Source organism: Bacillus rossius, chromosome 15 (genome assembly GCF_032445375.1).
Source record: "Bacillus rossius redtenbacheri isolate Brsri chromosome 15, Brsri_v3, whole genome shotgun sequence".
Taxonomy (NCBI): Eukaryota; Metazoa; Arthropoda; class Insecta; order Phasmatodea; family Bacillidae; genus Bacillus; species Bacillus rossius.
The window spans coordinates 24365914-24393789 of NC_086342.1; the positions used below are offsets into that span (position 1 = coordinate 24365914).

Below are 27876 nucleotides of genomic sequence, written 5' to 3' on the forward strand. Positions count from 1 at the left end.
TAAACAGCAGACAGTGCTTACTAACCGTCGAGACTGGAGCATCAGCATCTATAGATCGCACAGTTATCATTAATAAGGAACACTTGGAGAAGACCACCACTCCCAGATAAAGCTGGAAACAACAACTAAAGAATCATCGTCTGTTCATAGACAGCAGAATTTAGAGGTAAAAATACGGACGTGGATATTTTTGCAAACACTTATTGTTGCTGATATTACTGATAAGATGTCTTTGGAATTTACATCATGAAATAATATGGATATTTTCTTGACATGGAAGGTCAAGCATTGAAAATGAGAGGGCTAGGAGAAGCATTATTTACTTACAAACAATTATGCGGGTAGTAGTTGATGAAACTGTTTCACTTCTGGCCAGTAATAATGGGCAGATAAAAACAACCTGAATACAAGGAGACCATAGTGGTATCATCATCTAGCCAGAAATGAAAATAGGATGGAGAGATTCCTGATCATTTCCACCATTACAAATGCTTGGGAGATTGTGCCAGTAAGGGTGGCCAACCTCGATTTAAAAACTGAAGGTTTTAAGTTGTGCGAACTAATAGCTAACTGTGAACCAATCCTTTTGGTAACCCACTGTGAAGCTACTCCACCTCACAATTGTCCTTTACCACCACTAAGTCCTGATTGGAGCAGTTATTAAAGCGATCCCAGGGTCACCTTGCCCCTGATGAAGCAGAAGAAATCACTGCATTTCTACGAAACAACCAAGTACCAATGGCTGACTCGCAATTAAAAAATTATATATAAGAAAATTGGACTTTGGGATGATCAAAATAAGTAAATTAAAATTTATTTCATAGCCATGTATTATGATGTTCACTAGAATGTAGGTATACAGTAACCCACACATTCCGAATTTCTTTAACTCCACTAAAGTGGATGAATAGACTGAAAGTTTTAAAGTTCTACAACACCCCAAAACTTTTCATGTCGTAAAATTATTTCAATGTAATGATTATGGGTAACAATCTTATTTATCCATGCAGTCTTCTGACATTATGCTTACCTTCAATATATATATAAAATTTTCAATCACTTTCACTTATTCGTTGATTGTAATCAAGCAAGCTGTCACAGTAAGAGTGGAACACTGAGATGCATATACCTAATGTATGCATTACGCATGATGTTTTACGTTGCAGGACGAGGCTAAAGCCCAAGCTAGTGTCTGCAGCGTGGGTCTGCAGCGTGGGTCTGCAGCGCAGATGGAGTGGCAACATCGCGTGTAGACTACTACGTGTTCCGGCTGCGAATTGTGTGGCCAGGAAACATACTGCGGGGATGCGGAAGTTATGTAATAAAGCATATTTCGCGTTGCATTAGGCATAGGCGTGTAGACAGAGATAGAACACCCTAATCCGCAGCTATATTTTCGACCTCAAAAATTCCGTTTAGATGTTCTCTCCCTCTCTCCCCCTCTCTCTCTCTCTCTCTCTCAAAGATAAATTTTTCATGACCTCTGAAGAAACACATGTGTATATATGCTGGGCTGGCAGTCGGGATAAATGTGTGACACGCCACTTTCATACCGTGATTTTTTCCTTCGTCTATGCTTTCCAGACAATATTTTAAACGTAAATAAATTTTTATTCATGTGTTAACAGCTTAGCTCTCGGTGTACGGCATTTGGTAGGCGTCGAAAAATCAGGTCCAATTCGGTGTTTAGTTTTTTTTTTTCTCCAAATCTTTTCGATTTTATTGGAGTCGTTTCAATATATAGATTAACCTTTTGCTCTGCAAATTGAATTATTCTGTAGCAGACCTAACGGTTCCGGCAGCGAATTCTAGCGCCGGATGCAAAAACTACGTGTTTTTAGAGTAAGAAATGTAGCTGAAAACACTATTTTCGTATATTTATCACGCTCGGCATTATTTTTAAGAATTGTACGTTAAATTTCGTGTCCGAGTTTCATATTATAAGTTTATTTGCAACCGAACAAATTTGGTCAACACACAAATTTGGTTGTTAAATGTTTTCACATCATTCGCTCACATTAAAAAAAAAATTAATGCGCTAGCACTAGTGTTAACAAAGTAGCTCAGTTAGTGTGGTGCTAGTAGATTCTCAGTAAATTAATGTAAACAACCTCGATTATATTTTTTTCCAATGTCTTTTTAATTTGAATTATATATTTTTTTAATAATAGTGTTAAATACCAAAAGAAGCAAACAAATGTTAAAAGAAAATACTAAATATACCGTATATGTATTTAAAATCGTATACTTAATTGTATGAATATTACGGAATTTTTGCTGGTTCTAACAATTTATTAACTTGACTGAAAATTTTCTGAGGAACCTCAGACTTTGTGGTACGAAAAAGAAAACCCACTTTGGTTAACGTAAAGTTCACAACTCAATAGTTGTTTTCGGATGCTGACGATCCTATTGTAGCCTAAAGTTCGTAACAAGTATCACGAATTCGCAGTTTTAAAACTCGTCGAAATCAAAATTCTATTTGCGGGAAGGAGAGAGAGAAATCTGGTTGCCGAGTGATGCCTCACTGGAATTCTTGCACAGGAGTTGGGGGGGGGGGGGGGGGGCGGTTGGGGCGGCGGACTTGACCGAGCTAACTTTGTTACGAGAGACAAACGCCCCGGCTCTTTGTTATCCACGAGCAGGAACACGCCCCGTTGTTTATTGGAACGTCGATATTCGTTTGCATGCGGGCAACTCCGAGAAGACGATCCCTGCACTGGGCCAAGTGGGTTTTTAGTTTGGAAACGAATGCGGAATGTGTTTTCTTAGGTCGTTCGGGCGGAGTGGGTATTTTTTTTTACTCCCTTGCTGCACTTTTTCTTCTTGGTGTGGGGATGTCAAGAGAAGTAGGAAGTGAGAGACGGAGGAGGAGGAGGAGAAGAAATGGAAGAGGAGTAGGGTGTAAATAGACAAACAGCGTGTTGCTTAATGGACTGGCACTTACGAAAGACCAAAAGGGGAAGGAAAAAAAACATGCAACACTTGCCCCACGTTGAACGATAGGATATCCCAGGAGTATTTTATTTTTCCTCGGGAAAACAGATACTACTACTTAAAACGCACTTCGGAGAACGTACCTATAGAAAGTATGTTAACACCCTACCATTATTAAATAACATTAATTTATACTAGTAAAATGTACTATTTTAATAACATTATGAAATTTGAATATTAAAACAAAAATGATGGTTAAAAAAACGATGGTTTGTATTTTTATAAGTATTTACTCGTTATAAATATTCTGTAACTATTAACATCAATATAATTTACATATGCATGGACGTAGTTCAGAATTTGTGGCTGTTAATTTGATGAGAAGAAAGAGCATGCTCATTATGCGTGCATATGAAGGTTGATACGTTTGTTCACGTGACTGGTAGAAACTTCTATTTTTATAGATTTTCATAGTCTATAAATAAATATACCAGTGACTTAGGCTGTCAAAAGTTTCACTTTAGAATGTGACAAAAATTTTGGTGACTTTGAAAAACCACATAAATATTTAACATTTAAAGAAATAAGTGAGTACTGTATTTTAAAAATAAGCAAATTAATAAAATGCAAGCATAAAAATTTTGCCCTGTTCATGTCTTCTTTTTTTAGTTTGCATTTAATTTTATGTATAAATTAAAAGTAACGTTGGAAAGTTAAGTTACTCTAAATAATAATTTACGTTAAAGTTAAAATTAATTTTTTTTGGAAATATATGGTGTTGATAAAATACAATGATTAAATGTTTATGATTACGGTGCAATAAACATAGATACTGAAGTAAACATTTCAGAATGTATGTATTAACCGAAGAAGCATTTAAATTTAATTTTTTTTAGTTGCAATAGTTTGTTTATATTTTAGTTATTCGAAGATACTTAATACATATATGCGACCAACGGTCAATGTTAATTTTTTGATTATAATACACTCAAATTTAACACGTTAAATTTTTCCATAGTTAGCATTAAAACACAAAGAAATGAAGTTACAACTATCTTCCTTGCTTTGTGAAAATAGCGGTAATATCATAGACGTATATATTCTACTATAGAATCGTGCACTTTATAATGCAACTATGTCAAATGTCTTCTTATTTGAAAATGTATGTCTTAAAATGCTGGCATATCAAATAATAACTTAAACGTTTCCAAAAACTAAATCTTAAATTAAATGTTAGCTACGTATATAAAAGTAACAAAGTTACCTTTTCAGCAAAAAATAATAATTAACTTAACTTGTAATCTTTAACTCATTAATGTAAAAGTCTGTAACACACTATGTCTTCCAGTATATACAAAATATCAACTGAAGAGGTTGAAGTAAGTGAAATGCAGTGTAAAAGGTATAGTATATAGTGTTATTTATTGTAGTTTTTTATATTCTATTCACTCTTTAAAATAGTATTCCTCTTGATGTTCTTGCAGTATGTAACTATCTCTATACACACCATAAAATACATAAAATTTACACAAAAAAATGCCCAATGTATTTTAATACTCTATTGCTTTGAATAGAATTACAAGTATTAACAATAATATTATATATTCTTGTTATTGAGAAAAACAATACTTTCCACAATATAATAAAGAACATAATGATTCCTCAGCTAAGAAATTACGCTGCTGCTCAGTATTTCAAAAGTCTAAAAGTTGGTTAAAAATTGTTTATTAATTGATTTATATAACGTTAGGCACTTGATATTAATTATTAATTATTTTGCTTTCAAAAAAGTATTATTAAATTTTAAATAGCTCAGTTGTTTCGAGACAGAGATCTCTTAAATCACAGACATTACCTCTGGATTTAGTTATTAACTATTGCAGACTAAATAGCTGATCAGTGCTTGCTGATAAAGTGATCTAGATTCAAGCAGTCAAAAATAGTTAGGTAAGTTCAATTGGTAACAGTTAAACTCACCCAGCAGATACCAAAATGGGTATGGCCATTTACAAATAAATTATTTCGCGGTGATTTTAAATGAGTCACGGTGCATTACAATGATAAGCCATCAGCATAATACACTAATTTGACTCTTAATAAGTCATGTTAGCAGTAGTTTACTCACCAAAATGAAATAACCTATTCATGCTTTAAATCAAGACACGTGTAAGTTATATGCAATTATTTGACTCGCAAAAACATAAAAAGGTAGAAAATAATTTTTGTACACAATACCCAATTAAAAGGAAAAATAAATCTTACATTCCCTAAGAACCTCTGCTAGAACTCAAGGCAAAACACACGAACCGGAATATCAACATAAACGGCTCATGTTATATTTTGAGCTTGCTTCTTGCAGGCAGGATAAGAGGGAGTAATTTAAGAGACGAACACCCCAAGCTCTCTGGGTTTGTTTGTCTTTGAAGTTATTAACAAATTGTTCGTGCTTCACTTTGGGAACTAATCAGGGCACGAAGTTTACACAACTGTCGGCAGCAGTCACGTTTTAATTACCCAAACAAATCACTAATGTTAACCTAAAACTAGTGCGTGAAACTAGAGAATTAAAGATATTTATTTACAAATACATACGCACAATCGAGAACGCCATTTAATGCATTCGTTGAATGTGAAATTCTTTTTACAAATTATCACTGCAGTAAACACTGAAACGTTTTTTTTAGAACTTGAAACTTACTGTAAGAAGTATTTTTTTATGAATATAAACGAACGTTAATTAATTAAGTTTTACACAGGAAGTCTTTTCGAAATATTATAATGTAGAAGAAAGAACTTTATTAAACTGATGTTGCTTGCGAATTTTTTCAGTTTAAACTTAGTTTGAAAATGATAAGTTACTGTAATGGACAAAAAATGTATTTTCAACTATATTTCTGGACACTAATTATACGTAGTTTCCGCTTCCGCATCTAGAATTTGATGTCAGGGCAGCTACGTTGACTCGAATTTTCGATATGCAGAGCGGAATTTTAAGACTCAATAATGAAATGCATCTAATAAAAGCGAAAAAGAACCTTTGGAAAAATACCAAACCCCGGCTTTGGACCTGATTTTCGACACGGGAATTTTTTTTAAAACATTGCCCATCTTGTTTAAATACTTTAAAGTATTCTTTTGGCTTTGTGAAATTTGGTTCCTGCCATTCGCTACAAATTATTGCACCTTGTTTACACATTTTCGTTCCATGCGACTTCCGTTCAATTCACCTAATTACTCCTACCGAATTCCGTATAAATATGAATATGTTACTCGATATCACTTCGCCTACCAAATAGGTCGTTTTCAATACTTGACATACGTTTCGGAAAGGTCATGTCCAAAATCGGGCATATAGGTACTATGTCAAGCGAACCGAATCACGAGACCTTTTTTCGATACTTGTCATATCTTTCAACTAGTTCATGTACAATGTAAATCGTACAGACCAAGCAAATCCGAACCGCTAGGCCTTCTTGGACGATATCTATTAAATGCTTTACGCTTGAAACAGAACCAAGAGGTGCTGGACAATGTCATCAGTCCTGAGTACAGGCTTGACGATGCACGATCAACGAAAAGGACACAAATAGGATACACATTCGTCAAAAAGGACACATATTGGACACACATTTATTAAAAAAGGACACACACATTCGTCCAAAAGAACAAAAAAATTTAACGAAATTAACGACATACCATACTACATGCACTAAGTTTAAAGATGTGTCTTAAATTTTCTCTTAACTATTAAATACATATTTATCAACGTAATGAAACAATTTCTAAATAATGAATTACTATAGTTAGTAGTTAGGTTGTGGGGCTCCAGGGACAGGGGTGCCGGGTGCAGGATTCAGGATTCAGGATTGGTGACCTTTGACCTATGACGTCACTTCCGGCCGCCATCTTTGATTACAAAGATGTATGCTTAAAGCCCTCCTCCACCTCCTCCTCCTCCTATTACATCTTGCCATACATCATATCTCAAAGGTTTGACATAATAGAAAGTTCTAGAATTAAAAATGGCAGAACATTCTAGACAAAATGATGGTCGTGAAATTACGTAATCCAAGATGGCGGCCAGAAGTGACGTCAGATGTCGAAGGTCAATCCTGAATCCTGCACCCGGCACTCCTGTCCCCGGAGCCCCATAACCTAACTACTATAGTTACAAATGCTTTAAATTTATTTTTAAGATCATAGGGAAAGCACGTATTTGAAGCGGCGTAGCAGTTAGGGCACTACCCCATCAGCTGGAGCGGCGACTGTACTCACGATGCAGAAGTTCGCGCTCTCCGGGCACTCTTTGAGGTTCGCCGCCGTGAGGTTGAGGCACGGCGTGATGGAGCCCACTCCGTCCGTGTACTGGCCGCACATGTAGCAGCTGATGCCCGAGGATGGCACCACTGCAAACATACCCACACTCCTGTAGCTGGTTCCCGTTCGAATCCCCATTCGAGTCTCTTTCTACCGTCCTCTCTTCGTCACTAAACACTCATTTCTAGAATACGTTTTTTTTTATTGAGAAAATGTCTAGATGTATAAACAACTACAACTTTGCCATTGTACTTGTAAACTTATATAAATGAATATAGATTATTTGTTCGGATGTATCATATTGTAGCTTTCTGGATTATAGGTAAGAATTTGGAACACATTAATAATGGTTTAGTTAAAATGTATTTTATTCAAACATTTTTTTCTCGTTATTTTCATTATCACTAATACAAAAAATATTAACGCAACAGCAAAATCATCACATTGTGTGCCAGCACACTGCCCCGGCTCGCACGCAGAGCTCTAGCGAGCCCAGCTTCGCGGAGTTCTTCGACTTGCTACAGGAAATTGACTTCGTACGAATGTTCTCTGCTTTCAAACCTTTCCTAGTCCAACTGTGAGGCGTCAGCGACCCAGGGCAGAGGCTACACATATTCATGAAGGCCCTGTCAGTGTATTACACGTCAGCTCCCACACATGACTGACATGAGACGGACAAACGTGCCAGACAACACAGAAACAACCGACTGTCGGCAGGGACCATTTAATATACTATACTGGAATGCTAATGGCCTACGTTCACAAATCCACGAGTTTCGCGAGGCCCTGCACACTTATGGAGTACAAGTTGCACTGGCGAATGAAACAGTCCTTTCCCCTAACCATCGCATAAGTGTGAAGGGATATCGCTTGTACCGGAACGACTCAGGTCGTGGTACAGCTGTGTTCATAAAGCACAACGTCCATCACTACCCCGTCACCATGCCCCCTTTCATTACCATGGAATGCCAATCAACCATACTGCCTACCAAGAACGGAGACAGATTGCTGGCCGCTATAACTCTAGTTGTGATTTTGTATATTGTCTGTGTTGGGAGTGAAAGCAAATGATTTGAGTCCCTAAAGTGTGATTTAGGTGTGGTGTTTGGAGGGTGACGAGCGAGGTGAAGTGAATTTTTTTTGCAGCCGCCAGGTACACCCGCTTGTCCGAATGTGTGTTATTTTTTATATACCTTATTAAATTTTTCGTCTGGTAAATGTCTCAATGCCTGTGTGGTAAAATACGTATGTTTGCCAACTCACATTACCGAGCTATCATAGTTTGAATAACCTCGGATGCAATGCATTTTGTATAAAAAATTAAATTTAATATGTCCATAAGGACCACCACAACACTGGTAGGTATAGGAACATCGACCCTATTTACATAAGACAGAGCTAATCTGGCGCTCTCTAGTAACAATCAGCAGAAAAAAGATGTCGGTATCAAAGATGACGACCTTTAGAAGAACAGAAAAAAAACAATATGGTGGTCGTGATGTCATCCAAGATGGTGTCCTCCAGAAAACGACAGCAAGATGGTGGACTTGCTATCAGAATCGAAAAAGTGACGGATATCAGATCCAAGATGGCGGATGTAACATCAGAATTCAAGATAGCGACCTTAACGAAAAGTGCAACGGGAAATGAGGCGCACGATGTCAGGATGGGTGAATTCAAATTGGTGACCGTAACGAAAATTGCAAAGTTCCAGAATACAATAAGGCGACCGTAACGAAAACCGCAACATTACGAATAAAAGATGGCGACTAAAGTCAAGATCAAGTACAAATGTTAAGGTTAAATGTCAATGTCATCTAAGATGGCCGCCATGATGTAATCAGTGATGTAGGTTCCAAGGCAGGAGACACCGCCACCTACACTTCACTGACTCCAGGGCTCAAACATACCAATATATACTACTCAGACAGCAACAGGCATAGTCAATAAAAGTTGGTTGTCTGTAAAGTCGGTCGGTAGTTTAACGTGACTATGTCATAACAAAACATTGATGAAATGATTGCATACTTTTATGAATAAAATTGAATCATTTTTATTTTAATAATAAAAGAATAAATACTTTAAATTATACTAGTAATCAGATTTTTAAAATGCAAGAATAATTAACCTTTATTGCCGAAATTGTTGTTGTAATAAGCAATGAAAACCACATTAACTTTTCATTCACTTTATAAACAGTCGACGAAACAGTTCACGTGTAGATGACTTGTAATTAATTTTAAAAACTAGCGTTAAGCTATAAAGTTTAAATATAATTATGAACAAGTTTTCATATAAATAAACTGTAATCAAATATCTATCATTAATTATACGAATCACCATAATTTTTTAGTCGATTGTAACATAGCCTATTATTACTGCACTCACCGACAGCGTAACGGAACAATGTGCGTAACGGGACACTTTTTGTGCGTGCAGCCGGCGATCATCGATTTATTAGACGTCACGTCAAAAATATAAAAATAATACCCGCAAACAACATCATAAAACAAACGCAAGAAGCCACCAACTTCATACAAGTGGAATATATTCAAAGTGCGATCTACACCGTATTGCAAATAAAAGAAAACGCGAACAAATGCACGACAACAAAATAGAAGTAATACTAAGTGAACTAATGACAATGCTAACAAAATCAAATACTAAAGAAAACCAAAATAAAACTCCTGCAGACGACACCAAAGACCAACCAGACCACAAAACGGTGAAGAATCAAAACAAGCACTGAAGAAGAGGAGACAGAAATGGTAATAGCAGAAGCAGAAGCTAAAAAGACACAAAAAATTAGAAAAAAAGGATAATCCAGCAAATGGGAAAAACAGAATATCTCAATGGACAATGTGAACTCCCCACAGCATAGATAAACAGGACTAAAAATAATAACATGGAATGCAAATGGAATAAAATCAAAAGAATACGAATTCGCAGCTCTTATGTTCAAATAAAACACCTACTTTGCACTAATAACGGAAACGAAACTGCAGGACAAACTTAGAGACTACCTAAGAGATTACACCATAGGCAGAACGAACAGAGAAGCCACAGAAGCAAAAACAGTAGGATGCACAGCTATCCTGATAAAGGAAGGGATAAGACACGTACCAATTATCGGACCGAGGGACAGCACAATCATAATTATACCAACCTCAAATCATCACAGCCATGCACAGTCATCCAAAAGACAAAAACCTGCTAAACACCAAGCTCCAAATTACATTACGCAACAGCAAGTCACCCAGCTAGGTAAATAAGGTCTACAACAGCAAAGGGAACTGGAACAGTTAGCAGAGTAATATGACTTTAGAATACAAGCACCTGACCAGCCAAACTGTAAACTCAACTTTAACAGAGGAGCACCCGATATACTGGATTATTTCATCACTAACACAGAAATGATTCCAAACACTGAGGTGCTAAAAGATCTTCACTCGGACCACCTCATGATCACTGAAAAATTAAATCTAAATACCAATAAATACAAGACAGAAAGAAGAATAGCAATAATCATCTGGGAAAAATTGAAGGAATCTATACAAGCCTATTATTAAGTGCACGCCCAACAAATTGAGGACATAGAAACCGAGGACATAATATTACCGAACACAATACAAGATCACCTTAAGAAAGCAACAACGAAAACACCAGGAAGAAAAAAAAATTAATCACAGTGAAGAGACAATCTAATAAAAGAAAGAAACATAAGAAGATAATACCAAGCTTACCCAAATATAAACAAAATAAATGCACTCACAAGACTAAATAATGAAAGAAATCAAAAGGCAGTAGAACTCAAAAACAAAAAATTGAGAAAGCTACTAACCGAAGTACAGAATCATCCAAACAAAATCTGGAAAATAAATTGCAAGATGGCAGGAAAGAAAATCAAAATGCATACACCAGATATACACGGAGTGAATGGATTATGCTACAAACCACAAGTCAAAACAGAGGCAATAGCAGACACACTAGAAAACCAATTTAAACCACATCACAACCTAGTGGAGGAAAAATTTCCCAGAGAAGCAAAAGAAAGAATAAAACAGGGAACAAGAAAAATTAAGGAAGAAACGATAAGTAACATTACCTACAGTAAAAGAAATAATGGAAGCTATCAAAGCATTACCGCTAAATAAATCAGCAGGAATAGTCCTGAATACCGAATAAAGCAATACAAGGGCTATCCATGAGAGCCCTAGAACACCTAACAGAAATATATGACAAAATACTTGAAACCGCAGAATTTCCAAATATATGAAAACACGCAGTCATGCATAACTCCACCTATACCAGGGAAAGACCTCAAATTCCTACAAAGTCGCACACCTATCAGCTTGCTAAACAGTGGCCAAGGGACTGGGAAAAAATAATAGTGAAACGAATCACAAATCTAGCAAATCAAAAGAAATTACTTCCAAACCCATAATTTGTTTCCGAAAAATATCAATTAACCATTCAAGAGGCTACCAAAGTCATTAAATACATGCTCAAAGGCTCTCAACAGAAAGAAAACCACAATGGCCATATTTATAGACATCGAAAAGGCCTTTGATAAGGCCCTAATCCTGAAGCTAATAGAAGCAGGGCTACCCACAGAATACTGAAAGCTCATAAAAAAAACCTGGAATTCGAGCATCCAGATATACCTCGAAGGGGAAAAATTCAACAACAAAAAACATCGAAGCTGGAGTACCACAAGTAGGAGCTCTGTCTCCACTACTGCATGTTCTGTATACCACGAGAGATTACAAAATGTTAAAAAACAAATATTACAGAATACGCAGATGACACAGTGGTATATGATGTATTAATTTGTATTTTAGGGTGTCAGCAGTCAAAATTATACCACGTATTGTACATCTTGACTTACAAATAATAAAAAAAAAATAGAATTTTTTGAAGGAAAGTAAAAGATGGACTACCAGATCTGTAGTCAAATATCTCACCCACAAAAAGCATTCAAAAATTGTTGTCTAATCTTATTATTAAAAATAAAAGAAGAGTTAGAAAAACAAAATTCTCTACTTAAATAAAGGAGGAACTTTTTTTCCGCAATGTTGGCATATCGAACTACTGATTAGCTATGAATGTGAAATAAACTATTTGCTGCGAGAAAAATTACGCGTTCGGTAAAGTTTTTGGGGCAGCGCACTTTTGTTTCCTGCTGAGTCGACCATCATCGACCATTCGCGCGTAGTTTGTGAGTCGGCCGCTTCTCTCTACGGACTGGCTTCTGTTTTGGACGTCACAAGACTAATAACGGGTAGTCCATCGAACGCCGAAGGAAGGGTGTGTAGGTTGGTTGGGGAATTTGGCGTGTGCTTTAAACGGACCTTTTGGGGCGGATGGGGGGAGGAAAGCCTGAACGGGTTTCCAGAAGCTCTTTGACGTACAGTGTTGCGAGCAGGCGCGCGACGGCTTTGTCATGTTCGTCAGCTGTCCGGGTACTGTTTCAACTTCTCTCGCCCCCCCCCCCCCCCCCCCCTTCTCCACTGACACCGAATTAATCAAAGCGAGCCGAGAACGTGCTTGTTGCAAACTCCCGTGTTTTAGTGTTGTTTAGGGGGATTCGAGTGACTGGAAAAGCGTCTCTTAGGTGGGGCTACGAAAATTGCGCGTGCACAGTGTTTCTCTCTGCTTTTAGTTTGCAGCACAGAGTAAATGGCGCACTCTGTTGCAATATTAACACTACCCGGCTTGTTAACATTACAAAAAGTGTGCGTTTAAAAGTGTGCGTTTAAAAGTGTGCGCGCTAAGTGTGCGCGCTAAGTGCGTGCGCTAAGTGTGTGCGCTAAGTGTGTGCGCGATAAGTGTGCGAAAGTTTGTGCCGTGCCGTCTCCTCTCCCGGTTCCCCCACCACATTCCTAGCGATTTCCCCTCATGCGATCGGAATTTTCGTAAGGCTCAAAAAATTTTCCCCCTTCAACAAAGAAAGTAAGCTCATTTATTATGATGAAAAATACAAAGAATTCGAATTGCAGGGGTTGAGTTTAAGTCATTACTGGGGTCGGGAACGTTTCGCAAAAATATTTTCAGACCAGCTGTGTTTCGTGGTGAAATGGCTTCTCTTGCAGACGGCCACCAGTCTAATAAGCGATCATATTATTTAGTGACAATGTGCTCCTAGCCATTACCATCAAGAATTGGTATTACTTAGCATGATTTGACTAAATGAGAGGAAACTATCGTTTTCAGTGGCCTTCAGGATATAAACTATATAACCCCTCCCCCCCCCCCCTGTTACACCTTTAAACAACGCCGGTAAATATCGCTTGTTTTTAAATGCTCTCGTAGAGGCATCCTGAAGAGGTTGCATGAGAATTTTTCTTTTTCTTTAGGTGTTGATTTGCCATTTTCTGAAATCCTGAAAGGAGATGTGACGCAGCCTCTTATACAACTATAGAAGTGTTTAAAAATACCAGTTTTCTGACCTTAAAGCGGATTCTATCCCGCCATCGTGAGTAGTAAATAATAGCTTTGATTTTAAAATTCTAGATGACGGCCGGAATCAAAGCCGAACGTGAAGGTTAAAATTCAGTTTTATTCATTATGACGCTCGTGACTTCATAACAATATGGCGTAACATGACAAACCCTGGTTCCGGACCGGCTACTATACTCTGTCGTATTCTTTCAAAAATAAAACATTTCAGTTCACATAAGTATTCTATTTTAGGGTTTGACAAACAACGGGACTTATATTTGGACACGTTTGTGTAGGCTAAACTTGTGGCCTAGTGTTAAGTGTTACGTTTAAGTGACAGGCGATCAAATGGCGCGCTGGAACGACGATGACGTCATGAAAAATTGCGGGTACGTTATCACTCGCGTACGGGTTTTGCCGGTAATAGATGAGACAGAAACGCCTGGAAGGTGAACAACGGCGCGAAAATTGGCGAGATCCATCCAAGATGGCGCAGGATAGATCCTCCCAACACGGTCGCCGGATAGATTCGCGACAACTTCCAGTCCTGAAGCGATGACAAACGCTGCCAGCGATGCGACGCAAATAGCCGAGTTAAATCAGTCATTAAGAGAAGGGGGGGGGGGGGTTGTTAGCAGGGTCGAATCACAGAGGGATTGGACGTAGACGTGTTTACCCTTGCTGTCAGCGGCCGAGCGCACAGGGGCGCGTCCCAGTATAGCATAGTGAGCTGCGCTATGGCAGGTGGAGGGGGGTGGGTTGGGGTGGGGTGAAGTTATTTTAGCGCCCCGGTGGTGGTAGCGGATCGCGGGCAGACAGCGCAACTGATCCGAAATCACCGACTGTGGCCACGCCACGGTGTAGGCACACATCGGCTGTTTTCTGAACAGTCATGGGGTGTATTTGAGCTCTTTTTTTTTTTTTTTTTTTACTGGCCTCCACATTGAACTGACATAACGTCATGTGGTTTTTTTTTGTCCCTTTGGGGCTTCATTAAAGATAGTGTCTACGTTCCGCTGCTACCTAATGATTTTTCAGAGTTGAGACACAGAATTGAAGAGGCTATTGCTTCCATTACTCTGGACTTGCTAACCAAATTGTGGGAAGAATTGGTTGTGTGCCGTATAGCTAAAGGTGCACATATTGGACATTTGTAAGACAAACTGGGTTAGTTTACATTTAATTTGACGTATGATTTGTTGTAAATTAAACTGTTATAATACACCATTGAAACTGGGACATTATTTATATGGAAATCCTGTTTAACTAAAATTGTATAGTTATTGTATAAAATTGGACAGTTATCAAAATTAGTACTCAATGGTCTACGTAACCTTCTGTCACGGTCTTCGTAAAAACTTCACTTTGTTGTCAGTGTTCGAAAACACACATAACGTGTTTATTTGCAAATGAAATTCGGGAAATGGGTATTACTGGCACTACTTTTGCGAACTATCAGATTTGAGACACGTTACATTACACAGACTACGTAGTCGATCATTGGGAAAAATGCGATAAATTATGTATGAAACCCATGCGATTGTTGTTTACCATCTGTGTTGTTAAACATACGTTTTTCCGTTTACTTCAAATGTTTGATATTTGATGGTAAAACAGTTGAGTTGAAATTTGAAAGGGACCATATGGCAAAAATAAAAAGTATTCCAAAGAATTACCCTCTTGAATATCACTAGGCATGGCGCTTGCACTTTCTTTTGCCGAAAATATAAGAGCAACACAGGTAACTAGGCATGGAACGTAGAATATTTTGATGGCGTAATCGTGAACATTTGGGTTTTTGGCACGTAGTACCTTATTAGTTTTAACTCTTCAACTTTCTTCCCGCGTATGGAACATTCCACACTAGCGCGGACATCGAGCTACTTTATGATCCACCCAGTGATCCTGCAATAAGAGCAATATACCCAAAAGGCTTGCAACGAAACCATCACTTCCTTGGACGTTTGGAGCTACGTGAGCTATCATGACCACCAGCTACCAGTGGACTCGAAATTGCGAGTGAGTCGACGTTCTCGAAGAGAAGATTAAAAAAAAGCCAGGAGGAAAATGACGAAGACGACGCGTACAGCTGTTGGTAGTCTTCAAGCGGGAAGAAGATGGGAAAAAAACAAACAAAAAAAAACAGTGGGATCTGAGGAACAAAGAAATGCTCTGGAGATTCCGTCTTGGTAGAAGACGTTCGCCTTGTCGGTGTGTACAATTGTCTCGGGATGCCGAAAGGAAATATCAATATCATTTCCTTTCTCAATGCACGGAAACACAAAAATTAAATTAATAATGATATTCGGAAATTTCGAGTGCAGACTGAAATCAGCATTTCTTTGTAACTAGATAAATTACGTTTGAACGTCTGTACAATATAAAAACCACAATGGCAGTTAAAACAACGATGTTTCACTTCAGATGCTCTTATTGTTATTTTTTTTAAAATAAAATATATTATACACCACTTTTTGGTGCAATAAGTTTTGTTTTAGGATTACTTACAATGTTGGAACTCTTGACTTGAAACTTTTTAAACAACATAGTACATATATAAACGAAACTGTAAATATAAGTATGTCAGATTCCTGGAGTGGCAAATAAATTAAGACTTTTACTAGCCTCTGCCGTAGATATGGAAATTTCAACTTAAATCTAACTTCCGTGATAGCACAGTGTGACTGAATAAGGGATTTCTCCCCCTTTTGTTTTGGTAACCCAGCCCTGTTAGCATGAGCCCTACCGGCCTGGGACCCCCACGGGCGTGGATACGGAATACGCCGTATACGCGAGACAGAAGAGGCGTTAGAGATCCAGCTATGACCAGAGGCTGAGGCTACCCATCCCAGCTTAGCCACCCACCTTCACCCTCACTTAGCTTACCAGACAATTGGCTGCGTATTAAGCAGCATTGTTGACGCCTACCCCGTTCTACCACATCACAGTGGGACCCCTCATCACCCGATGAACCCGCGGTCCGGTGGAGGCCTATACAACCCCTGCTAGCTATCCAGGCCAGCACCGGAGCTGCGTCGTCGCTCACCACGTCGACTCCGCATAGGGCTAGAGAACCCTTGGAGTCTGCTCCAAGCGATCGGAGCACCACCACCAAGTACCGAGTCCTGCCCAATCAGAATCCTGGGCCTAGAGGAAACCTCAACGGGACTTTATTCAATCTTTAATGGATTCTTCCCGTACTACTCTAACAAAAAAAATTAAAGTAGAATTCTGTAAAATAACGCCAAGTGTGATAATTATACGCAAACTACATTTATGGACGTGAATCACACATACTTTCCGCAACCACTGCTAGAAATGACAAAGTACTTACTGGTAACTATCCGATACTACTCGCGCGCCACCTTAATTTTTGCTTTAAGGGTTGGTATTACCGAAATCTCACCTGAACAGTGATCTTCCTCGTGTTTTAAACATGGAGCTAAGAAGTAAGGGAGATGGTGTATACATTATTTTCCATTTTAAAACTTGAAGTCAAAATTAAAACGACCTCTAACTCCTTTTCTCGCTTCTGCATAACAAACCAATTTTTGGTTATAATGTTTAACCCTTATTTCTTGCACATGTGTTGGTATTATGATTCTTTAGCAATATTCACTACATAATGGCATATTTGCGATTCTTCCTAGTGAGTTATTTAAAAGCTATTAAACAAATTTATAGCATATTACCCTTTATACAGGTACTATATGAGTAGTCCAGTTCCAAAACTCGCCTTGTCCTCTTTCACTGGAACAGAGAAAATCGAGAAAAACTGATATGCAAAGAGGTTGTGACATAGCCAACACACAGTAGGTATGAATCATTTCAAAAATTAAATTGAAATATGTTTCTTGAGGTCTTTGAAATGTAACAGTATACACAAATATTAAAACTGTTAAAATAAATTGGACAAGATGAGTTTTGGAACAATACTTTGGACAAGGTGGATTTTGGAACAGTATATAATACAAAATGAATTTTTTCGTAAGGAAAACCAGTAACCAACTCTTTGATTACATCTCGTATTTTAATAATGATACAAAATACATTTTTTAACAAAAAATAATATTTTTTCTAGTGCATATTAAGATCCTACACTGACTGAAGTTTCTCCTTATTTTCTCAATATTGTCAACTAAAAAATATGATGAACTATTTCAAAACATCATACTCTCAAATCTTCATCCACCATAGGTTCATCATCATCCTCTTCATGCACAGTTGTGTATTGTCTGGCAATAACATCTCTATAAAATGCCAAACTTGCATTCTCCTTCCATTCAGGCCCATAGTGCTTCGACAGTAGCTTATTCACATCATTGGCTTTGGCAGCATTTGGGTGGAGTCCTAGTAGAACTATTACTGGGTTAATTTGTTGGAAACACTTGCCACGTCTGCAAATACCTTTACTTTCCATAAGGTCAGTTCGGTAATTGGGTTCCCCTCGAACAAGTACTTTCTTTTGATTTCTTCAAAATGAACCGCTTCGTGTTACAAAATTTGAAGTGCCATGAACTGGTAGGTCGCATAACTTCTGCAATAGCTGATTTACAATCGTAGAAAGCAAAACCAGCATTGCCAGGCTTGATTACAGTTCCGAACTCTCCAAATATATCAAAATATTATTGGGGTGACACTATCACTTCCTTTGCTTTAACCCGCTTTTCAATACGACCAAAAACACGGTCTGCTGGCAGGAATGAGTGTCCAGGTACGGGGAAAATGATATGTACTTCCTTGATGTGTTCTGGTGCTTCACACTTTAACCATTTTGATACCATACCTACCATCATACTATTTTTATTTTGGCCTCCGCAGCCGTCAGCAAAAAGCCTTATAGTTGTTATTGTGTAATCGATTCCAGTATTCTGCAAGCAGTGGTAAACACATGATGAAATTTCATTAGAGCCTTTGTGTGTATCAAGTTCTGTCCATGTGTAAATAAACGCGTTTGTTCTGTTTTAGACTATCCTTGACAAACAGTAAAATTATACACATAGAATTGTCTGCTAAAATAGGCACTTTGATCTGGTACCTTTGGTAGTACCATATTTTTTTGGCAATCAAAAGAAAATGTGATGGTATTATCATGATTTTCTTTTAGCATATCATAGAAAGCTTTCGAACGGAGTTTGTGAACCATAAATTCGACTCTCAACCCTTGTTTCACATGCTCATTGTTTTCAGTTTTTATTTTACCTTCAAGTTCAATGCAACGAGAGCACTTATCTGTAGCTGGACTACGAAAGCTGACATTGTAATCATTGTCAAAAATTGTTTACAACAATTAATAAATACTTATATACAGTTATACCAAAATATGAATATGTTTATGTGATTATTAAAAAAACAGTTTTTACCTTCTAAAACAATGTTACATTAGACTTTATATTATGTGGACATAACCACTTTTGATTATTGCAGTTAGTTTGTCCATGGCTGCTTATAGGACAAGGCGACTTTTGAAACAGTTTATATATATGGACAAGGAGAGTTTTGTAACACAAAACCTTGTGGACAAGAAGCGTTTTGGAACAGTGCCTGGTTTTAAAATTGTGTCTGTTATTAGACATGAGGAGTTGGGGAACGTGTTATAATGCTCTCTATTGCGCACTTATAAAAGCTGCCCAAAACAATAAATAACTCAATTTTCCTTGGTGATGGACAAGGCGAGTTTTGGAACTGGACTACTCATATAATGTATTTCAGAACAGACAACCATTCCATAGACTAATATCTCCATGGTTTCAAAGGTCAAGCATGCAAAATTTCATAGAGATCAGATGAAATGATGAGTTATCAATGCAATGATGAAATGTTATCAAGAATAAATAAATTATGCTACAAGGATTGGTTTTATCAGAATCTCAACATAGTAGTGTAATTACCATTACAACGATTACCTTTTAATAAGGTCAAATTTTTCGTTCCCGCCAATAAAAAATTATACGTTATTTTTATATTTATATTTTTTTCCAGTTTAAGATGTTGCCCATAAACTTCTTTTTCCGTATAAAACGATGTAATTTAAAGATGAAAACCATTATTAGTTAGGATCAGAAATACGAAGTTAGTTGGTGTTGTGTAAAGTTTCTTTCAAAGACGTTTTAAATCTTATAGTCTTTATCTACAGCGCATTAATATTTGGTTTAGTTGATTACTGTATAGAGTGCGCTCGCATAGTCCAATATCTATGTTGATAGCTCGCCGATTGCATGCAGCACGCACGCTCTGTGTCGTGCCGAGTGAACTACATTTAATAGCCCGCATTCTTCCGTGGTAGTCTGTACTATGGCGATGGAATGGTGAGATTTCACCAAGAATAATTAAATTATACTTTAAGGTTTTGTTTCATCATAATCTAAGCTAGACAGTATAGAAGACTAACACACAAACATTCATATTTTTATATAAGATTGGACACATTGTTTCTCATGGTCTTTCTGAAAAAAACTTATACGCAAATAATTATTAATTTATTAAAAATAACCTTATGCGGGTTTCGTGTGGATATTTCAAGAATGTGGGTAATTATATTAAATAATGGGTCGTTTTAAATCTCTTATTTAATTGTTTGGTATTTTCTTATACTTCAAATCGCTGTTATAAGGCTGTTTACCAGTACTTATATCACGCCACACCTGTGAAATTTTGGAAGATATACATTCAAAGTTTTGTACAAAAATATAAAATTTTTGTGCAACAAGTATGGTTGTCACGAATGTACTATATTCGTGTGTAGTACAGACACCACATGGACAGGTGAAGTATGCAAGGTCGCAAGTGCATAGCTGGGTACTCGTACTTGGACACGGCTTATGTTGTTTGTGGAGGACTTTGAGAGAGGGGATGTTGGAAAGTGTGTTTGGGGGAGGGGAGTGCATCTGGCGTGGACGCTCAAAATCGATGAGAGTCTGGTCGGAGAGAGAAGCTAATGCCCCTCGGCAGGATTTCGGGGGATAAACACTCGAAGAAGAAAGGCGGGCGAGAGCAGAGGTCAGAATGTCCAAGAGGAGAACGGGAGAAGCTGTAAGAGCGTGGAGATGAAACGCGGGCACACACAAACACTGGCGGAAGGAAAAAGGGTGGAGGACAAATTTGTGAAGCCCTTGGAAGACTGGGTCAGCGAGGGGGGAGGGGGACACAACAACAACAACAAAACAGCAGCAGTAGCTCAAACGCGCCGTACTCATCTCGATTGGGGGCACTTTCCGGTCCTACAGGAGGAAAAAAAAAAAGGTAGACCGCCGCCTTGGATCGAGGCAAGTGGCAGAGAGGTGGCAAAGTGCACTTTAAAGCAGAGAGCAAACGAGGTTAAGGCTTCGTTTCAACCACCGTTTTGAATATTTGATTTTTTTTTCCGCCGATTGTGGATGTTTCAGGAGCAGAATTCAAATTCACTGTTTGGGGAAGCTATTTTGTACGTGTCACCCAGAAAAGAGATAGACGCTGGGTAGATCAGAGCAATAGGAGTGAAGTTCACGAGGAGTATATTGGCAGTTACGAGGCGAGACAGAATCAGAAATGATAATGGTGCAAGCAAGAGCAGGAGCGCAGGACGTGAATGAGATTATAGGGAAAGCAAGAATGAGATGGTATGGACATGTCCCGAAAATGGGAAAAGAAATGCTGCCTTGGAAACTTACGATGCTGAAGTACACAGGAAGAAGGCCCCAAAGAAGACTTAAGGAGGAGGTGCGAACAGCAGATGGTTAAAGGAGTGAAGTAGTAGTAATGATGGAGGGACAGAGGAAGATGAAGGCATTTTACTTTGCTGACCCGGTATGCTGGAAGCAGTTGATGATGACCCGGATGTGGGAATCCAGAAAACCAACTTCTTTGAAATTGATTACCACATTTTGATGGACATACGCCATAGCTAATTTTCACTGTATATCATTGAGAAAACACAAAAATGGACAAGACATAAACACACAGAAAAAAAGTCAAAATTAGTCGAATTGAAAGGTTTCTTGTTAATTCTTGTGATGTCTATATTACATACAATGAAAAAAAAAAGTAATGGCTTATGTCCACAAAATTTTTTTAAACAAATCTTACCAAATTCAATAATCTTTCAAAAAACGTATTCTGGAAAATTGTTTTCGATTTTAAATGAAAATGTCCTTAAGCCAGCGGTTCCCAAAAGGTGTTCCGCTGCAGGGTCACAGGGGTTCCGTGAGTCAGGACGAATCTAACGTAAAGCAGGCACAATTATTGTAAAATAACTTTCTTTGAAGGAGTTGGGGTTCCGCTTAAAGAATAGTCAATCTTAGGGTTCCCTGGCCGAAAAAAATAGGAACCTCTGCGTCTAACTAACTTTTTTTTTTGTTTATTTGATTCTGTATTACAATTTTTTATGAAACATATTACCAATGATTGTTGAGGTTTAGTTCTGTCTCGAAGGGAAATACAATTAAAATAAATGCAATAATTTGATTGATTCCACGCGAACGATATGTTACGCCTGATATGTTACGAATAGCGCATATAAAGTGACAACGTGGCGACCAACATTGCTACAGAACAAAAAATAAAATGCCTACGTAGTGGAATTTTAGTAGGAAGTTTCTTGGGTAAAGAAGATCATGAAATCGCAACAGCTCAATATAGTGGGTAAAGCTGAGCATTAATGAAAAGAGATACAATCAGTATTGGATAATTTGTATCATCATGTAATAAAGACTCATCCATAATGCTAACTACTTAAAGTAATAAGAAATTCCGTATGGATATAAAAAATAAGTAACAATCTTAAATGACATAAGTATATGGACAATCAATAATATTTCACAGAAAAGTTTCAAAGTTTCGTAGCAGTGATGGGTCTGATCCATTTTTTCATATAAAAATCTCAACATATTCTTAAAAGAATGCATTGAATCTTAATCATAGATCTCAAAAATCAGGAATAATAATTTGTATGCAAAATTTAAGATTTTAAAAATTCAAATTATTATAATATGACTTTTAATAAAATTAGAATATTTGCGTGTTTGGATACAATACGATATATTTTTCTTATAAATCCTCAACAAACATTCTGAAAGTAAAGTAGCTGGTGAAAAACCACATACATTTCTTTGATAGTTTCTGTAGGGTAAATTAATGAAAACCTTGTCAACCTTCTTAGCTGTGTTTGAATTTTTAAATTTAACTATAAATTTAACTCTGATATTTCTATTCTATTTTTCTCGAACATAGAATAGTACACGTATTAAAGATCTCATTGTATTTGAGGATTTTATTGACCAATTTTTACTTAATCCTGGAATCACTGTTTTTCTGATAGCAAAGTTTCTTCTTTGGCTGTGATAATATGCGTTCCTTCTAGACTTCCCACCTTTTATAAGGAGCGTTTACAGGATGCCTGTAGCGATTTTGGGAAACTATAGAAGAACCGAACTTAGGATGGCTGAACATATATCCCAATCGGAGTCTTTTAAATGTAATTTTTTTTAATACAAATTTTGGAATCAACGCTTAATTCAAACATCTTGTTTTTAGGATTATTATATTTCTCACAAACCATAAAATATGAACTCCTGTTTTTATGCTAAATTATATTTCTCCATTAACTACCTGATGTTGGAAGTATGACTTGTCCGATTTAAATTTGCCTTTATTCACAAAACAATGATTCTCTTTACAAAATACATAAATAAATGCTTTATTTTAACACTTAGATTTAGTATATATAACATTGTAAAAGAATCCGTATAAAATCAGACTAAACTTTAAACATTCAGATATTATTACAAAACAGTCCTTTTTTAAATCATAAAAAAAAGTTAATTTAATTACGGTCTATTTTGTAATAAGTCGACACATTTCCGAGAAATTAATTATATTCTTTTAAATCTTAGGCATTCATGCTACTTTTATTATGTAACGTAATAAAAACGTTTCCCTTCCTTCCTTCTTTCCTCCCTCCCTTCCATTTTTCTTTTGCAATGGAAATATAATTTTATTTTATTTTGTCTCCGACTTACTTCAAAAATCAAATTTTTGTGTCAGGCAGTAGTGAGCATAACGTAAAAATTTATATTCCTTCAAATAAAGTTGGTGGTGGGGGTGTTTTACCTAACAGTTTACGCAACCCTAATTTTCTGGAAAATAGGGATGGTTTTTCTCAGTGCACTAGCTACCCCAATTCCACGCCACAAAGAGAGATCAAGTTTCTTGATTAGCTCATTTGCATGATGGGAATTAAGATTATCATTACACTAGACATTACAAAAAAAGACCTGCTTGGAAATTTCCATACTAATCAACTTGCCCTGATTGCTGTTATATGCTTCCTGGATACATTCTTTTAAAGTGAGGGGGAAAATGAGGACGCTAGAAACACACTTATGGGGATAGATTGAAATGAGAAAAGTCCAAATTCACGTATTGGATTCTAACGATTGAAATAACAAAGGTGGTTGTGAAAATTATTCATTTATATTTTTGCTGTATAAATAACACGGAGTCTAAGAAATACACAAAATAGGCATTAATATTTACCTAAATCAAAATACAAGTAACCTATTGTAACCAGTACCACTGTTTACAGTTATATATTATTATTTTTATTATGATTGTAATATTACTTGTATATTCCATGAGGGAATATTATGTATTTAATTGTTTTGATTGTAAAGAGGACAACCAAGGTATAACTGATATAACACATCTTTTTGCCATAGACTACACACTTTCAACTTCAGGGTCTTCTAAGAATTATTCCTTGGAAACTTTATTCATTTGGTCTTAGTTCGATTCTTTTACACTCCAACATCCACGTTTTTATTTCACTATGCAGCTTATTCTGTTTGCTGATATCGATAGCTCCTTGGTTGCTAGGGACGGCCAGTAAATAGTTATTAGGAGGAAGAAGGGAGACGCCATCGCCATCTTGCGGAAAGAAGACGTTTCTCGGGCTGGGGCGAACCAAAGCCTTGGTTGCCGCCCGAGAAATAGAAGATTTCGCGTCATCCGCGATCGTGTCCTGCTTAGAATTCTCCTCTCTACGAGTTGAGAGAATTGTATCTGGATTAAATAAATCCTAGATAGGGAGTATCGGCGACTTCGAGTGCCAACTTCCGCGTCGGTCCCGTTTTCGTCTCGCAGTGGTTCCAAACATCTGAGGGCAGCGCCAGCTGAGATTCGACCACGAAGATTGGTGAGACCAATCCAGAATTAGACCAGACTTTCCAGGACGAGAGGGATGTCGAGTCTTCAACTGATACCCGGCGACCTCAGCACCTCTGTAGTTCGCTAATTACAGCATTACAGCATCCAGAGTTCCAGTGTAGCAGCAGACCACCTGGAGGTCCTGTGAAGAGAGCCTCAAGCCTCCGACGACGGATAGCTAGACCCGGCAGTATATTCGACGTGTTCTAGTGACGTCATTTGCATCTAATTTCCGACACCTAGATTTGACACCTTGGTTGTTTCTCAATTAATCTCATTTTTAAACGTAACTTCACACCAATATTTAAGAATCATTAAAATCATCTGTTTTTCAATTATTATTATTTCATTTATATGCAAATTTCCACTATTCACGTAACATCACTAAATTTCCTTTTTATAATTACTCTCCATACAGTAACCCAGGGCAGTGACGTGCTAGCTGGACTATCAGTCTGGGCAGACCATCCAGCAGTAGCGGTCCTGGCATTTACTGCGACGAGGGTAGGCGCCAAGAACCCCGTGAGAACGCAACAATAATTATTTACAGTTGTCCACACAGTAAGATTTAACATTCAGTGGCGAGCCAACTTAGGGGCTTCGACGAGGGTCGACACACACTGGACGAGCTACCAAAAGTGAAATTGTGTAGTTTGCTGTAGCATAGCATACTAGTATTTCGGAACCACAACAAGATGGCCGACGAAGGTATGTATTTCCTGAGGCACAAAAAGACCAGCTCCGACAAGGAGGAAACGTCAGTCGAGGGCCAGAAAGAAATGCTAGGCGTTGTGGAAAGCGAAAACAAAGAGGACACACCCACACTAAGCGTTGAGGCAGGTCAAGAAGTTAGCTTTGCTCCCGAACCCGCGCGCATAGAGGAAAGTAACGCTTCCGAACCAGTTGTGCAGGCAGCTAAAGAAAACACGAATAATATTTCCATGGAGGATTTGATGCGAGCATTGAATGTGGTTACTATACAAATTAATACCGCGTTAGAATCCCAGCGCGTAGAAGTAACCGAACATATATCTAACGAAATGACAAGACAGAAACTTGAACAGGCAAAAACATTATCTGACGAAATGGCTAAGCAAATTAATACTGCGTTAGAATCCCAGCGTACCGAAGTAACCGAACATATGTCTAGCGAAATGGCTAAGCAGAGGTCCGAAGCGGCGGAACAGTCTAAAAATTTGTCTGAAGAGCTAGCGCGACAACACTTTGAATTGATAGGCAAAGTAGAAGCTAAAATTGGTGACGTAACCAGACAACTAGCGACACAAATTCGCGACACGCAGGAGGAAGTTCATAACATTCGCGAAACGGTAATGAACAGATTTGAGGAAATTGATGCGCAAGTAACCGAGTTACAACAACACGTAATCAACGCGGAAACTACGTGCATAGAGGTTGCAAAACGTGCTGCAGAGGAACAATTCAACAGTTACGTTCAACTTAGCGAAACACAATTCGCTAACGTAAACACCGCGCTACAACGACATGAAGCGACTAGTGCAGACGACATTCGAACCGTGAATAGAAAATTGATCCAGCTCGAGAACTGCGTGCAGCATTTGTCATTGTCTGGAGCGGCAGCGCATACACCGATAAACGTTGACACAACGAGCGCGTCTGCGGCGGAAACGATGACGTCAGCGCAGCGAGACCCGTCCGCGTCGTCACACCAGGCTACTCCTACTTACCGTTCACAAGACGTGATTACCAACACTGCAACCGGACAACAAGTAATATTAGTGGATACAGCAGCCTTAAACCACCCTGCTAGGCATTGGTCAAAGGAAATGCCTGTATTTTCCGCAAAATCCACGGAAAATCCACGTAAATTTATAAAATTATTTGAAGAATACGCGGAGAGATTCAATCTTTCGGACACAGAAAAATTGCGATGTTTGAACAACTGCTTAAAAAGTACCGCATATTATTGGTGGGAAGTTCACCAAACTTCCATATCATCATTTGGACAGTTTAAAGCAGCTTTCCTACAACAACACTGGAGCTTAAAAATTCAGGGGAATTTACGCGCTCAGTTACACGGAGAAAAGTATGATCCTAAGAAAAACAAAACACTCGAGGCTCATTTAAGCGACATGTTCGAGCGTACCCGCTATCTAGACGTTGTCATGAGCGACGATGAATTCGTGGCAATGATTCTAGGCCAACTTCCGATGCGCTACCAATTGCATCTGACAGGTAGAAGCTTTGACGGGATAGCAGCTTTCCGGGAACAGCTACTCGCATATGACAGGCTCGACCGTCAGAATAGAAGTAGCCAGCGAGAGGAAACGGAAAGATCACCGGTGAACAGACAACCACCGCTGTATCAGCCTTGGAATCAGCGGCGTAATGAAAATTACCCGGACAATAACCAACGTAAACAGCCGCACGTGAACAGTCTAATTTGGGGCAAGAATAAGCCGGCCCATAGACGAAACACTTGGTATTCAGGCCGTGACAACAACGATGTTTACCATAGAGGTTCGAAGTCACGCGAGTTTGAACGCTCAAAACACCACCGCTCGTGGCGTAGCAGCGAGGAACGCGGAGAATACAGACGCGGAGGAAGTACTTATGATTCAACGCCTAGGCGAGAAGGTAGGGGCGAACAGTCTAGAACCCCGCCTACCTCACCGAGACGGCCACCCAGGTCGCCGCGCTATAAGGACGACAGACATTCGCCTAAATATTCGAGTAAAAATTACGACAACTCGAAACATTATTACGAAAATCGAGGAGAGGCGAAGTCATCCGGTAGTCCGCGGAACCGACAGCCACACAAACCAAACTCCCCTAGCAAGTTATCGGTTAACCAACTGAGAAGTGAAGCCGCCGGTAATGAAGCTATTCAATTCTCACAAAATACATTCCAGAATCAACCTTCATCTTCATCGCAGTACGCAGGGTATTTTGCGAGACAAGAACCCGTCAACCCTATCACCTACTATGCACCACAAGGCATAGAACCGATACTGGCTAAGT

At 38.2% G+C, this 27876-nt stretch overlaps 1 protein-coding gene across 1 annotated transcript in view; it reads right to left on the reverse strand.

The window, feature by feature from the left end:
- LOC134539581 (uncharacterized) overlaps window positions 1–27876 on the reverse strand; it is an 828445-nt gene that overhangs the window by 50286 nt on the left and 750283 nt on the right. The window contains exon 4 of the mRNA XM_063381738.1: window positions 7213–7343. Coding sequence (XP_063237808.1) covers window positions 7213–7343 — 131 coding nt within the window. The remainder of the gene's footprint in view (window positions 1–7212; window positions 7344–27876) is intronic.